At 37.5% G+C, this 14,218-nt stretch overlaps 1 protein-coding gene across 1 annotated transcript in view; it reads left to right on the forward strand.

The window, feature by feature from the left end:
* The window catches only part of LOC126481767 (beta-mannosidase-like), a 279,943-nt gene that overhangs the window by 225,562 nt on the left and 40,163 nt on the right, over positions 1-14,218 (forward strand). The window contains exon 11 of the mRNA XM_050105721.1: positions 8,836-8,983. Coding sequence (XP_049961678.1) covers positions 8,836-8,983 — 148 coding nt within the window. The remainder of the gene's footprint in view (positions 1-8,835; positions 8,984-14,218) is intronic.

The following is a 14,218-nucleotide window of genomic DNA, read 5'->3' on the forward strand; positions in this document are numbered from 1 at the left end:
AAAGCGCTGGGCACGTCGATAGACACACAAACATACACACAAAATTCAAGCTTTCGCAACAAACTGTTGCCTCATCAGGAAAGAGGGAAGGAGAGGGAAAGACGAAATGAAGTGGGTTTTAAGGGAGAGGGTCCTTTTTTCCCCCTAAGGTAAGTCTTTCCGCTCCCGGGATTGGAATGACTCCTTACCCTCTCCCTTAAAACCCACTTCCTTTCGTCTTTCCCTCTCCTTCCCTCTTTCCTGATGAGGCAACAGTTTGTTACGAAAGCTTGAATTTTGTGTGTATGTTTGTGTTTGTTTGTGTGTCTGTCGACCTGCCAGCACTTTCATTTGGTAAGTCACTTCATCTTTGTTTTTGGATATATTTTTCCTACGTGGAACGTTTCCCTCTATTATAACCATATATATATATATATATATATATATATATATATATATATATATATATATATATATATATATATATATAAAAAATAGAAGGAAACATTCCACGTGGGAAAAATTATATATAAAAACAAAGATGAGGTGACTTACCGAACCAAAGCACTGGCAGGTCGATAGACACACAAACAAACACAAACATACACACAAAATTCAAGCTTTCGCAACAAACTGTTGCCTCATCAGGAAAGAGGGAAGGAGAGGGAAAGACGAAAGGAAGTGGGTTTTAAGGGAGAGGGTAAGGAGTCATTCCAATCCCAGGAGCGGAAAGACTTACCTTTGGGGGAAAAAAGGACAGGTATACACTCGCACACACACACATATCCATCCACACATACAGCCACAAGCAGACATACGTTTGTGTTTGTTTGTGTGTCTATCAACCTGCCAGCGCTTTCGTTGTCCGAACGAAAGCGCTGGCAGGTCGATAGACACACAAACAAACACAAACATACACACAAAATTTATATATATATATATATACCCTCCCGACCTGGTACAGAAGCAAATAACCAGAGCCACTTCCTCGTCCCCTCAAACCCAGAATCCCCCACAGAAGAACCACAAAAGTGCCCCACTTGTGACAGGATACTTTCCGGGACTGGACCAGACTCTGAATGTGGCTCTCCAGCAGGGATACGACTTCCTCAAATCCTGCCCTGAAATGAGATCCATCCTTCATGAAATCCTCCCCACTCCGCCAAGAGTGTCTTTCCGCCGTCCACCTAACCTTCGTAACCTGTTAGTTCATCCCTATGAAATCCCCAAACCACCTTCCCTACCCTCTGGCTCCTATCCTTGTAACCGCCCCCGATGCAAAACCTGTCCCATGCACCCTCCCACCACCACCTACTCCAGTCCTGTAACCCGGAAGGTGTACACGATCAGAGGCAGAGCCACGTGTGAAAGCACCCACGTGATTTACCAACTGACCTGCCTACACTGTGATGCACTATATGTGGGAATGACCAGCAACAAACTGTCCATTCGCATGAATGGACACAGGCAGACAGTGTTTGTTGGTAATGAGGATCACCCTGTGGCTAAACATGCCTTGGTGCACAGCCAGCACATCTTGGCACAGTGTTACACCGTCCGGGTTATCTGGATACTTCCCACCAACACCAACCTATCCGAACTCCGGAGATGGGAACTTGCCCTTCAGTATATCCTCTCTTCTCGTCATCCGCCAGGCCTCAATCTCCGCTAATTTCAAGTTGCCGCCACTCATACCTCACCTGTCGTTCAACAACTTCTTTGCCTCTACACTTCTGCCTCGACTGACATCTCTGCCCAAACTCTTTGTCTTTAAATATGTCTGCTTGTGTCTGTATGTGTGGATGGATATGTGCGTGTGTACGAGTGTGTACCTGTCCTTTTTTCCCCCTAAGGTAAGTCTTTCCGCTCCCGGGATTGGAATGACTCCTTACCCTCTCCCTTAAAACCCACTTCCTTTCGTCTTCCCCTCTCCTTCCCTCTGTCCTGATGAGGCAACAGTTTGTTGCGAAAGCTTGAATTTTGTGTGTATGTTTGTGTTTGTTTGTGTGTCTATCATATATATATATATATATATATATATATATATATATATATATAAAAACAAAGATGAGGTGACTTACCGAACGAAAGCGCTGGCAGGTCGATAGACACACAAACAAACACAAACATACACACAAAATTCAAGCTTTCGCAACAAACTGTTGCCTCATCAGGCAAACATGAGGCAACAGTTTGTTGCGAAAGCTTGAATTTTGTGTGTATGTTTGTGTTTGTTTGTGTGTCTATCGACCTGCCAGCGCTTTCATTCGGTAAGTCACCTCATCTTTGTTTTTATATATAATTTTTCCCATGTGGAATGTTTCCTTCTATTATATATAACTTCTGCACAATTTCAGTGCACTAATGTGTTCATTGTAAATAAGTGTGTGTGTGTGTGTGTGTGTGTGTGTGTGTGTGTGTGTAAGTACAATCTAACCTCTGCACCATTTCAGTAGTCGTATTACATGTTTATTACCTTATAAATAAATAAATAAACTTGTTTTTATTTTAAATTCAGTGCATTAGTATTTGTAAAATGATTCTTTCATGTAGTGTTCATTAAAAAATGATGATCATTCCACTTGGGACCTGTGGAATGGTACATTAGCTTATTTTTTTAAGTTGTAAATATTTGTCATGTATTGTTCTTCTGATATGTTCTACATCGTGGAGGACCTCCTCACTATGGATCAATTGGAATGAAAGTAAATCTAATCTAATCTATGGGTCAAAACATCTATCTACACCTCCATCTACACTCTGCAAGCCACCTCAGTGTGTATTGGGGAGGGTGTTCTTGGTATTATTCTCATTTTCCACCTTTTACTGCTCCATGTACAAATTGTGTGAAGTGTGACTATCAAAGAGCTTACATATGAGCTCTAATTTCTCTTAGTTTCTTGTCATAACCTTTTTGAGGGAGAGATGAGATACATAATATGTTATCTATCTCTTCTTAAAATGTATGTTGTTAGAATTTTAACGGCAACACTTCTCTGCAATGCATAACACCTTTCTTGTCACATCAGCTACTGGAGTTTGTTATAAATCTCCATCATGTGTTTGCACACACTAAATGAACTCATGATGAAATGTGACATTCTTTGGTGAATCTTCTCTCTCTGTCTCTTTTCTGTTAGTTGAATCTGATAAGGGCCCCAGACTCTCAAGTATGATTCACAAGTTAGTCAAATGAGTGTTTTGTAATCCACTTCTTCATTTACATTTCCTTAAGTGTCTTCTAATAGATTCAACCTCCAATAGATTCCACACTGACATTTCCCTTTCCTACAATTAGTTTTATGTGATAATTACACTCTAAATTAATCACTATTTTGTATTTTGTCTACAGATACTTGACAGTATCTAGTCCCACCTTGTCAGAATTAGTATTTGAGATTTTAACTGGTAGTAAAAGATGATTTTCCATTGATCTAGTGATGAAGTTTTGGTCATGTATTAGGTTCTTTCATGGTTGTCCTTTATCAACAAAAGTGAACACTGAAAGAAGTGAGAGTAAAGCTTTGTTGCAAAGCGCACATCTGCACACTCATGTGTGAAGAAAGTACAGCAAGATGGCAGCTCCTTTATATTTTTCCCAGTAAATCCAGGAGAAATTTTAAATTATGGAACTCTGTGGTATTTCACTCCATCAGTACCCAGTTCCTGTTCACAGTACTAGCTATAGCCAATTTTAAACTGACGAGTGACCAGACAATTTCCCACTCTCTCTACCCAGCTATATCACAAGAAGCACCTACAGGCTGTTTCATAAGGTTATATCAAACCTGGAAAAGCATGGCTTGCCAGTGAGCACATCCTACTCCAATTCTGTTCGTGTAGCATCATCATGGCCTGGTTCATTTATTTATCAGCAGTTGATTGGGGCAGCATGTCTTCCATTGTTTTGTCTCACACATTTACTCATATTTAGATTTACTCTCCTTAATATTGCCCTATCTTTCAGGTTGTCACTTTGGTTATTATTATGGTCAATGCCCTGGCTTTAATTCTGGTTATTTCTGTTATTGTTCCTCTATTTCCTTTCTTCAGAATGTCAAAAACAAAGAATACTGAAAATTGTTTTCAGTGAGGAGTGGCAGATGAAGTACTAATCTCAAAGCAGTTGTAATGTCAAACACTAATGTTTCATACTAGCATGTAAAAAGTGCTTGAGTTAGAACACAGATACTAATCTTGTTTGAAATTTCTCTCCACTCCATGAAGCAACACACGGCCATCACTATCATGATGAATAGAAGGGTTACCTGAACCACTGAGTCTTAAAGAAAAGAGTTTAACTGAATCATCTGTGATATGCTTGGAAGATGTAACAAAAACTATGAATATAATACATGGAGGAAATTGATCACCATCCCATCGAAAATTTAAACAATTTCAGAACATGTTGACACAAAATGCACCCAGAAAAGAAGTTTCAAGTTTTCTAATAAAGAAGTAGAATTAGATATTATGGGATTTGAAAACATATTCATTTTTTATCATTATTAACCCTTCTAAAAATTTGATAGATTATTTCAGTAATTTGAATTCGTGTTAGCATGGAAATTAATGCACTACTTCTTAAATGTTTAGGATTATTAATAGATTATGGTGTAAATTTACAATGTCTAAACTGCAACTAAAAAAGTAAATCTTGTGTCATTTCCTGAGATGCTGTGAACTGAACCAAATATACTTGAAAGTAAAATTTTCAAGATTTACTTCCATTATTGGTAATGTCTCGAATGAGTTTCATAATCATTTTAAATCTGTGGAGGTGGATATCATTTTCTTTAATAATTCAATGAAAATTAGTCTTGGAAATGTTAGAAGTGCTGTGCAGTAAGAAGTGTTCACTTTACCAAATTATCCATTCATGCTGTCCAGAATAGAAAGAGATGCTCCAATTTTTTATGTCACGAGGTTGATACTGAAAAGTCTTAGACTTTGCTTTTAAAATAAAATCTTTTTCATATCAACATACATTTGTAAAATAACATTTTCTTAAATGAATTATAGTAAATCTGCTCATTGTAATGCAATGACCAGTGAATTATTAGAATTTCAACTACATTTTGCTACAGCACAAGCTGAAATCAATAGTGTAGAAATTGGTAGGACTGAGTTACATAAATCCAACTTAAATACTCAAATATCTAATTAATGTGAGTACAAGAGTTTGAGACAAAAAACTAAATAAAAACAAAGTTGTAGTACCATATTGTATGCATTATTGTTTTGCATATAAGGCACATGTAGAGCTCACTTTCCCAAAGTCCATGAAATTAGATAGTTACACTTCTTTTCTTATCAGATAATTAATTTCCTTTTGGATACCAACATGAATTCTATGCATGGATGTTGTTGTTGTTATGGTCTTCAGTCCTGGGACTGGTTTGATGCAGCTCTCCATGCTACTCTATCCTGTGCAAGCTTTTTCATCTCCCAGTACCTACTGCAACCTACATCCTTCTGAATCTGCTTAGTGTATTCATCTCTTGGTCTCCCTCTACGATTTTTACCCTCCACGCTGCCCTCCAATACTAAATTGGTGATCCCTTGATGCCTCAGAACATGTCCTACCAACCGATCCCTTCTTCTGGTCAAGTTGTGCCACAAACTTCTCTCCTCCCCAATCCTATTCAATACCTCCTCATTAGTTATGTGATCTACCCATCTAATCTTCAGCATTCTTCTGTAGCACCACATTTCAAAAGCTTCTATTCTCTTCTTGTCCAAACTATTTATCGTCCATGTTTCACTTCCATACACGGCTACACTCCATACGAATACTTTCAGAAATGACTTCCTGACACTTAAATCAATACTGGATGTTAACAAATTTCTCTTCTTCAGAAACGCTTTCCTTGCCACTGCCAGCCTACATTTTATATCCTCTCTACTTCGACCATCATCAGTTATTTTGCTCCCCAAATAGCAAAACTCCTTTACTACTTTAAGTGCCTCATTTCCTAATCTAATTCCCTCAGCATCACCCGACTTAATTAGACTACATTCCATTATCCTTGTTTTGCTTTTGTTGATGTTCATCTTATATCCTCCTTTCAAGACACTGTCCATTTCATTCAACTGCTCTTCCAAGTCCTTTGCTGTCTCTGACAGAATTACAATGTCATCGGCGAACCTCAAAGTTTTTATTTCTTCTCCATGAATTTTAATGCCTACCCCGAATTTTTCTTTTGTTTCCTTTACTGCTTGCTCAATATACAGATTGAACAACATCGGGGAGAGGCTACAACCCTGTCTTACTCCCTTCCCAACCACTGCTTCCCTTTCATGCCCCTCGACTCTTATAACTGCCATCTGGTTTCTGTACAAATTGTAAATAGCCTTTCGCTCCCTGTATTTTACCCCTGCCATCTTTAGAATTTGAAAGAGAGTATTCCAGTCAACATTGTCAAAAGCTTTCTCTAAGTCTACAAATGCTAGAAACGTAGGTTTGCCTTTCCTTAATCTTTCTTCTAAGATAAGTCGTAAGGTCAGTATTGCCTCACGTGTTCCAGTGTTTCTACGGAATCCAAACTGATCTTCCCCGAGGTTGGCTTCTACTACTTTTTCCATTCGTCTGTAAAGAATTCGTGTTAGTATTTTGCAGCTGTGACTTATTAAGCTGATAGTTCGGTAATTTTCACATCTGTCAACACCTGCTTTCTTTGGGATTGGAATTATTATATTCTTCTTGAAGTCTGAGGGTATTTCGCCTGTTTCATACATCTTGCTCACCAGATGGTAGAGTTTTGTCAGGACTGGCTCTCCCACGGCCGTCAGTAGTTCCAATGGAATATTGTCTACTCCGGGGGCCTTGTTTCGACTCAGGTCTTTCAGTGCTCTGTCAAACTCTTCACGCAGTATCGTATCTCCCATTTCATCTTCATCTACATCCTCTTCCATTTCCATAATATTGTCCTCAAGTACATCGCCCTTGTATAGACCCTCTATATACTCCTTCCACCTTTCTGCTTTCCCTTCTTTGCTTAGAACTGGGTTTCCATCTGAGCTTTTGATATTCATACAAGTCGTTCTCTTATCTCCAAAGGTCTCTTTAATTTTCCTGTAGGCAGTATCTATCTTACCCCTAGTGAGATAGGCCTCTACATCCTTACATTTGTCCTCTTGCCATCCCTGCTTAGCCATTTTGCACTTCCTGTCGATCTCATTTTTGAGACGTTTGTATTCCTTTTTGCCTGTTTCACTTACTGCATTTTTATATTTTCTCCTTTCATCAATTAAATTCAATATTTCTTCTGTTACCCAAGGATTTCTACTAGCCCTCGTCTTTTTACCTACTTGATCCTCTGCTGCCTTCACTACTTCATCCCTCAAAGCTACCCATTCTTCTTCTACTGTATTTATTTCCCCCATTCCCGTCAATTGCTCCCTTATGCTCTCCCTGAATCTCTGTACAACCTCTGGTTCTTTTAGTTTATCCAGGTCCCATCTCCTTAAATTCCCACCTTTTTGCAGTTTCTTCAGTTTTAATCTACAGGTCATAACCAATAGATTGTGGTCAGAGTCCACATCTGCCCCTGGAAATGTCTTACAATTTAAAACCTGGTTCCTAAATCTCTGTCTTACCATTATATAATCTATCTGATACCTTTTAGTATCTCCAGGGTTCTTCCATGTATACAACCTTCTTTCATGATTCTTAAACCAAGTGTTAGTTATGATTATGTTGTGCTCTGTGCAAAATTCTACCAGGCGGCTTCCTCTTTCATTTCTGTCCCCCAATCCATATTCACCTACTATGTTTCCTTCTCTCCCTTTTCCTACACTCGAATTCCAGTCGCCCATGACTATTAAATTTTCGTCTCCCTTCACAATCTGAATAATTTCTTTTATTTCATCATACATTTCTTCAATTTCTTCGTCATCTGCAGAGCTAGTTGGCATATAAACTTGTACTACTGTAGTAGGTGTGGGCTTCGTGTCTATCTTGGCCACAATAATGCGTTCACTATGCTGTTTGTAGTAGCTTACCCGCATTCCTATTTTCCTATTCATTATTAAACCTACTCCTGCATTACCCCTATTTGATTTTGTGTTTATAGCCCTGTAGTCACCTGACCAGAAGTCTTGTTCCTCCTGCCACCGACCTTCACTAATTCCCACTATATCTAACTTCAACCTATCCATTTCCCTTTTTAAATTTTCTAACCTACCTGCCCGATTAAGGGATCTGACATTCCACGCTCCGATCCGTAGAACGCCAGTTTTCTTTCTCCTGATAACGAGATCCTCTTGAGTAGTCCCCGCCCGGAGATCCGAATGGGGGACTATTTTACCTCCGGAATATTTTACCCAAGAGGACACCATCATCATTTAATCATACAGTAAAGCTGCATGCCCTCGGGAAAAATTACGGCTGTAGTTTCCCCTTGCTTTCAGCCGTTCGCAGTACCTGCACAGCAAGGCCGTTTTGGTTATTGTTACAAGGCCAGATCAGTCAATCATCCAGACTGTTGCCCTTGCAACTACTGAAAAGGCTGCTGCCCCTCTTCAGGAACCACACGTTTGTCTGGCCTCTCAACAGATACCCCTCCGTTGTGGTTGCACCTACGGTACGGCTATTTGTATCGCTGAGGCACGCAAGCCTCCCCACCAACGGCAAGGTCCATGGTTCATGGGGGGGGGGGGGGGGGGGGGGGGTATGCATGGATAATGATCCTAAATTTGATATAATTTACATCTGTGAAACAGTTACTACATTTGAAATGTCTGTATATTTTTTCACCTGAAATAATGTAAATTATTAGTGTTTTATGTATTACACAACGTTTCAGAATTTAACTGAGCTAAGGAAAGCAACTCACTGCATTTTAATTCCTCCAGATTAACCAGGCAATGTCGACAAAGGTGGAAACAGAGCACTACAGAAGGAATCGTAATAAGCTTACCGATGCTGGAGAAGGATATACAATGGGGGCATTGTACTGGCAACTGAATGACATTTGGGAGGCTCCATCATGGTCTTCCATAGGTAAACACAACAATTATAAATCACAAACTACAAACTTGCACCTAAAAAATTAGATTTGTTGCTTGTACACTGCAAATATTAAGTTCTGTAATTGAAATTCAATCACAAAAGAGACTCTAGAGTAGTTTTACTCCTTTAAAGTAGCACAAATGTTATAAAAGAATGCATTTTCTTATCTTTATATCTCAACTTGCTTTCAGTTGAAAACCCATATTATTACAATATATTTCACCCTTCAATTAAAATTAAAATTTAAAAAAAATAAATTTATTGCAAATTCAGTATGAGCATACTTTGCAAAACATTCATGTTATGTGTTATAAATAGAAGCACGAAATAAAATAATTCAAATATTATTAATGATATATCTGTCTTATCTTCTTGTCTTATAGAAAATCAACATGTTATTCCAAGTCTTTAGTTATTGAATCTATGGTGATAAGCACTTCTTTCCAAGCTGAAAGGGAAACATTGTCCTTCTTTAAGTAGAAAGATAATAACCTATACTTTATTTTGTTTTCCTTTGTCTTAAACTCTGAAGCTCATCTAAAAAGTAGAAAGCAAAAATGTTAAATGAGGAAAGTCTGTTAGAATGTGCTGATGTTTTAATGGTATGGCTAAATAATAATTACATTGTTCACAACACTTGTATTCACACATCAATATCACATTAATACAAAGAAGACAAAGTAACATCAACACTAAATTAGTCCAATGCCTCGTAGTACGTTCCAGCAAGGATTATATAAGGTGCCACATTACCAATATAACAACACTATCACTTAATCTTGCAACAGTTTGAACTTATGAGATACAAGTGTTATTCCCTAGCAAGTGGCTTAGCTACTATGTCAGCAGGCATCCCTTCCACTGCAAGTACTTGACAAAAATCTCACTTCTTTTCTTATGTTTTCTAATAAAATGTCCTTTCACACAAACATGTTTTAATCTAGAATGCAGCACAGGCTATTGTGACAGTCTAATAGAACATTAGTTATCATGAAAAATGATTACATGATTTTAATGCTTATTATTTAGCAATTGCTCTGCCAACCATCCCAAATACACTACCTCTTTGGCTGTAGAATTTAAAGCCACATGTTTAGCGTCAGTTGTTGAAGTGGCAATGTCTTTCAGTTTTTTGCTGTCCTTGGAAATTATATTTTTCCCAAAATAAAAACCACTCGCATGTTGCAACAACCCAATGGTTCAGTCATCTACAACATATTAGTGAACAAAACCAGTTACATGCAGATCTTCAAAATCTGCTAGTTAAACACAATGCCAATTATTTAATCAATTATTCCTTTGATCATATGTAATACAGTGGACTTAACTTTATTCATTACAGAGAACAATTTTCTAGATTGTATGTAGTCCTACATGTTATAAATCACATTTATTGTAGTTCAAGTATTAACTTACTGAACAGAAACAGTGGTAGTAGTACTGTAGATAATCTCTAATAGATATTTTAAAAACATTTGGAAATTTATTGAATACTTTTATTCCCATATAGCATGTACCTTTCTGATTCAAACCTATGTTGATTGGGAGTAAATGCAGGTTACATTTTAATCTAATGTTTGGATTACGCAAGTCCCAATTTTTTCTAAAATTATTATCATTTCCAATTACTTTAGCTCTGCTCCCTGTAATAATCTTAATGGCTCTTTTTTGGGTTTTGAAGGTCCCAGAGCTGCTGGTGTATTACCCCAGAGTGTTAGTCCACACTTTAAATGTGCATTGAAATATGCAGATGTGTAAAAGACACACACATTAGCAGATGTGCATCTACACATGGGTCCTTTTAGAGCTTTTGAAGGATAACAGCTAGTAGTCAGCTTCACATTATTTTGTTCAATATGTTTGTCTCAGTTTATGTCACTTTGAATCCAAATGCCAAGAAATTTTGTTGCCTTTTTATTCACAATAAACTGTTCATTGATCATGATATCTAGATAATGCAAGGTGTTGTTTCAACAATTACAAAACTTTAATGACACTTTTTTTCTGTTGTTTGTTATATGTTGATTCATTGTTGACCATTTACTTGGCTGATTGTAATGGAGTTTACTTCTTGTTGGATATCTTCATTTTCCCACTTTTACTGGTATTTTTGTATGATTAGCAAATAGAATTATTTTCTGTGATTCAGCATGAACTCCAGATCATTGATATAAATCAGGAAAAGAGGAAGTCCCATTACTGACCCCTAAGATACCCCATAGGTGATTGGGTATTCTTGTAACAGGTATCCTGAGACTGTATGTACTTTGTCACCTACATGCCTAAAGCATACCTTTTGCCTGCAGTCACTGAGATATGAATGAATCCATGCATTTGATAATTCACTAATGTCATAGTGCTGAAGCTTCTTAAAAGAGTTCTGTCACACTCCATGACAAAAGCTTTACTTAAGTCTAAAAACCTGTTGTTTGTTGTTTTTCATCAATGGCTTTTAAAACAGTGGTTATGCATTCATAGACTGCTGTCTCAGATGGTTTCTTACTTCAGAAGCCTGTTGATAACTGCCTAATACTTCATTTTTGTTCATAAACTTTATTAACTTATTGTACATTATTTTTACAATAATTTTCAAAAACATGTTGGTGTTGTAATGGGGCAATAGCTTATTACTTTATCTTTGTCACCAGCTTTAAAAATAGGAATAACTTTGGACGATTTTAGGTGATCAGGAAAGATGCCCAACTCTAAAAAGCAGTTACGCGTGTGAGAAAGTGGGTCAATTATAATGTGGAGGGATAGCTGTGAGATTCTGCTGGGTACACTATCAACTTTTGTAAAGTATGTCTTTCTTTTATCTATAACAGCTTATAACAGCAGGGGCTTACATGAGTCACATACATTGATAATTTAAAGTTGTTGGCCTTGTTTTCCACTGTTTGACATAATAATTTACCTTTGATGCCATTACATAGGTTAGTGTTAGTAGTTTTTTTAAGACCACTTACATTACTAAATCTCAAAGTGTGCTCCCTTGGTAGCTCAGAGAATGTCAAGACGGTATTCCAGTTCCTGCCAGGTGTTTTGTAACATGTGTTCTGTCACAGTACTCACAGCAGCTTGTATCCTAGACTTCAGTTAGTTGACATCAGCAACTGGTGTGACAAAGGCTCTGTCCTTGATATATCCCCAGAAAAAAAAAGTCAAGGGGCATCATGTCTGGAGAGTGGGTTGGCCAGGGTGTTGGACCATTCCTTCAAATCCATTGATCCAGAAATGTCTCATCCAGGAAATCACACACTATCAAAGCCCAGTGGGGGGATGCTTCATCTTGCTGGAAAAGTATCCACGGTTGATATTCTTCTAACTGTGGGGCAATGGACTGTTGCAAAATGTTGAAGTAAATGTTAGCAGGAATGGATTTTTCCATGAAGAAAAACGTCCAGAAACCTTCTTATGTATGAGGCCGCACCAAACATTCACTTTTTCACTGTCTCGCTGTAACTGTACAGTAGCATGTGGAGACTCTGTACCCCAAGATTTGCACCTTGTAAGCATGCAGCCTAAACCTTTTATGAAGAATCTTCACTACACTTGCTTGTGGTATTTGAAGTTCATGTGATGCTTGACAAGTTGATTTAGATGGACTCCATTGAAACAATTGCCAGACATGATCAACAGTTGCATGACTCACACGAGGCCTGCCACATGGACGATGATCTTCAACATTGCCTGTTTTGTTAAACTTTATATACCATCACTTTATTGATTTAACATCAGGAGGGCTGTATCCATAAGAAGCTCAAAATTTATGCTGAACACTGATGGGAAATTTTGTTTTGTGATACCCAAGCACACATTGCGCTTTTTCCTGCTTCGACACCATTCTGCCAACAACTAATGTGACCTAACAGACCACATCAGTATTGTGGATCACTAGCGCCATCTATTGGTTACAACAACTAGTAACACTAACCTATGTAATGGCATCAAATGTAACTTATAATGTCAAACGATTATTCTGTTATAAATTTTTGTAATGAGGGTAATACTTTGTGCTCACCCTGTATTTTCTGTTTTACTTGGCTCTCTAATATTGTTATTGTTATGTAAAAAGACTGTATTCTCATTAGGTTTCCTATTTTTGTCAATTTCCTTTTTTATTATGTTCCACATGGCTTTTAATTTACTTGTGGAATCTTTTATGTATCTATCATTTTGCCTGTTTTATGACTTTTGTAAAATTTTGTGTATTTTTTTATAGTGAGTATGCATATCTGCTATGATGTTACCTTCCATACAGATTTGGTGCAGTTCTCTTTTTTTCTGGCAAGATGTTTTAATTCCTGTAGTAATCCAACCCTTGCCTCTTGCATTATTTCAGATATTTATGGTTTTTAGAGGAAATTCTGTATAAGTTTTCTAGAACTGTGTTGAATTTTGTACCCAGTTTTTGCATTTCATAGGCAGCAGACCATCTTCACTGCACAATAATGAATTAAAGTGGTTTATGCTTTCCTATTTAAAGAGCTTACATTTGACATTTAGTTTGTAGTTGTTTGTGTGTCCTGCTCCAATGGTGATAATCATTATTAAAGCTTTATGGTCACTGAATACTGTTTTGAATATTTAGCTCAGAACAATGAGTCCTGTATTGAATACTTACCTCAGAGTGCCCTTGAGACAATGAAGGACTCCTTATGCTGCTCTCCAAAGCATGCTATTAAACCTAAAATTATACTGGCTTAAAATGATTGCTGCACGAGATATGTCAGGTTTTGCATTAGTACTGATATACAGCAAACATCCATCAAGATCCACATATGGCACATGAACCTTATAGCCCTGCACATCCAGAAGCCTCAATCCAGCCTCCAGTGGTGTTCCTACAAAAGTAAAATCAGACGTGCTAAAGTATTTCAGCACATCTGCAATATAACCTTTCCTGTCAAGTTTTAATTAATTTATTTTTATTTACACGTCAAGTTCCATGGGACCAAATTGAAGAGCAAATCTCCAAGGTCATGGAACATGTCAGTACATGAAATTACAACATAAAAGAACAGATAAAAATAAAATGTTTATGAACCTGAAAAAAGTCATTCCTTAAGTTTAAGTAAATGCAATCAACAATACCACAAGAATCTGCTTAATTTTTCAAGTAATTCCTTGACAGAATAGAAGGAGTGACCCACGAGGAAACTCTTCAGTTTCAATTTGAAAGCAGGTGGATTACTGCTAGTTTTTTGAATTCTTATGGTAGCTTAT

The sequence above is a fragment of the Schistocerca serialis genome, chromosome 5, assembly GCF_023864345.2.
Source record: "Schistocerca serialis cubense isolate TAMUIC-IGC-003099 chromosome 5, iqSchSeri2.2, whole genome shotgun sequence".
Lineage (NCBI taxonomy): Eukaryota > Metazoa > Arthropoda > Insecta > Orthoptera > Acrididae > Schistocerca > Schistocerca serialis.